The sequence below is a fragment of the Gadus morhua genome, chromosome 19 (genome assembly GCF_902167405.1).
Source record: "Gadus morhua chromosome 19, gadMor3.0, whole genome shotgun sequence".
Taxonomy (NCBI): Eukaryota; Metazoa; Chordata; class Actinopteri; order Gadiformes; family Gadidae; genus Gadus; species Gadus morhua.
Window position 1 is genome coordinate 17,277,366 of NC_044066.1, and position 2,500 is coordinate 17,279,865.

General features: G+C 43.6%; 1 protein-coding gene across 1 annotated transcript in view; it reads left to right on the forward strand.

Moving 5' to 3' along the window:
• The window catches only part of sema3aa (sema domain, immunoglobulin domain (Ig), short basic domain, secreted, (semaphorin) 3Aa), a 16,303-nt gene that overhangs the window by 4,976 nt on the left and 8,827 nt on the right, over window positions 1-2,500 (forward strand). Inside the window, exons 4-6 of the mRNA XM_030341864.1 lie at window positions 1-45; window positions 1,155-1,374; window positions 2,021-2,112. The exon at window positions 1-45 is cut by the window's left edge and continues 100 nt beyond it. Coding sequence (XP_030197724.1) covers window positions 1-45; window positions 1,155-1,374; window positions 2,021-2,112 — 357 coding nt within the window. The remainder of the gene's footprint in view (window positions 46-1,154; window positions 1,375-2,020; window positions 2,113-2,500) is intronic.

The window sequence follows — 2,500 nt, forward strand, 5'->3', positions numbered from 1 at the left end:
TGGGTGCCCTTCCAGGGGAGGGTTCCCTATCCCCGCCCCGGCACCGTGAGTCCAAACACGATTTTAATGCTTTTATTTGATCAAGCCCTGCACTATGAACGTTTTCCTCTGTGGTTTTTGCTAACTCCATAAAAATAGATCTGGGCTAGAAAGTTGCTTAAGAATAAAAACATGCCCAGCCACGATTCAGTCCATCCAGGAGACCAGCCACTTTAAACCGTTTGATTCTGATCCACTTTTGAAAAACTCAGAGAGTAACTGATCCTCAGAATGACCACTAGAGGCCGCTCACGGGAAAACAAAGGTAGTGCAGGTTTAACCTTCGTTTAAAAGCGCTGTTGGTCGGATTCCGATAAAGAAGAGAGCAGAAAAGAGAGGTCGAGCGAGACGCAATATGCAAGATGTTCAAATAGTTTTGCTCAGGTAAGGTGAGGACGGTCGGGCGGCCTCTTTGATGCCAGGACCTTTCATCTGAATGACAAGCTATAAATACCGATGGTTTACAGCCAAACAGCATCTGGTTCTGTTGAGTTCTAGCCAGCAGAACTGTCCATGTATGAGGGGGATGGATACACTCGGAGCCGGTCGAAGTGGAGAGGGAGGGAGCGGATTGTTAAGGTGTATTCTGCTAGTTAGCTCGCTGCCGCAAAATTCTAAAGAGCAAGAAGGAGCAGCATGAAGGAATTATTAATTCATCCTAATTAATCAGCATGGTTACATGCTGTGCCTGTTTTTTTACCGCTCAATGCTGACATTTATGCAGCATTGAAAAACACTGATGATACCGTACCACAGTTGCAGTGTTCCTCAGATTTGAACATGCATATTTGCATTTAAAATACACACACCGTATTTTATATTTACATAACTATTCACTATTCACTAACTATTCATTATTCTAAACATTATTATTCTAGATACATATTTTCATCCTGATTGATTGCGGACATCCGCAATGCAAGTTTAATTCGTTTTACATATGCGCTACATTTGTACTACATTTGCAATACATTTGTAGAGCATTTGTGCTACATTTGTACTACATTTGAGTTACATTTAAACTACTTTTGCACTGCATTTGAGCTACATTCGCCCTAAATTTGTGCTTAACTTATGCTCCATTTCTAAACCCACCAACTGTGATTGCTCCCCAGTGCCCCAGCAAGACGTTCGGGGGCTTCGACTCGACGAAGGACCTCCCGGACGACGTGATCACGTTCGCCCGCGGTCACCCGGCCATGTACAACCCGGTGCACCCCATGGGAGGGCGCCCCATCGTGGTGCGCACCGACGTGGACTACCAGTTCTCCCAGTTGGTGGTGGACCGCGTGGAAGCCGAGGACGGCCAGTACGACGTCATGTTCATCGGCACGGGTAGGAGGCCGCCGCCGTGACGCCCAGCAACATCAGGACTCTGGAAAACAGATGTGGAGAATTATAATTTGTTTTGTTATGTACTGTTTGCACTATTGCCTAGCATATAAAGAAGAAGATCGCAGGTGTAGATCATGAATTATTTATAATGTTTATATAACGTTATAATGTTTCGCTGTTTTCTTTATAATATAATATATATAATAATAAAGTATGTACGATACATTATTGACTGGAATTACATAAAACAAATAATCTAAATAATCTCAAACACAAAACGCTTATTGTACGCACTTAATCCACATTGCATTATTCATAGTACTTAATTGTGTAGCATCTGCAGTGGTTGCTATCACTGCTGTACGCAGGGAATGGGTTAGCTTAGCGATTGTTGGTACTTGCACTTGGTTCTATGAACATCTTTACTGTACTGACACTCTGACAGCGATATATTGTTTCACTTCTTATGACAAATGGACTTGTTGTAAGTCGCTTTGGATAAAAGCGTCTGCTAAACGCCCTAAATGTAAATGTAAGATGTTCTTCGTGTCGTACTAAATGCCGGTATGGCGGTAGTGGAAGGTAGACGGGATGATGTTCTTTGTGTTTCCTCGTGTGTTTAATCCGTCGTGTGTTCCCGGCTCAGACATGGGGACCGTCCTGAAGGTGGTGACGATCCCCAGGGAGAGCTGGCATGACCTGGAGGAGGTGGTTCTGGAGGAGATGACCGTGTTCAGGGTAGGACACGCACACGGGCACTGGAGGGCTCATGAACTACAAAAAAACTGTTCTCTGTTCTGTGTTTGTTCTGCTCGAACAAACCGCTTAGTCTCACATAAATGTGAATTGTTATAATATATCCAATAGCTTTGTCTCGGTTTGTAGTTGACTGTGGAGCCAGCTGACATTGTCAAAATCACAATATTTAAGGCAACTTAATTTCGCTGCAACGCAGCCTTCAATACCTGGAAGAAACAATGATAACACCATATCACAACAGGACAGCACTTGCAGGAATCCAAGAAATGTCAATATCCTGTTTCCTAGAACAACATCGATAAGAACTTGATACGTTTTCATAAGTCAAAGTCGTACTCGACCGTCGACCTCTTGAACCGCTGACACT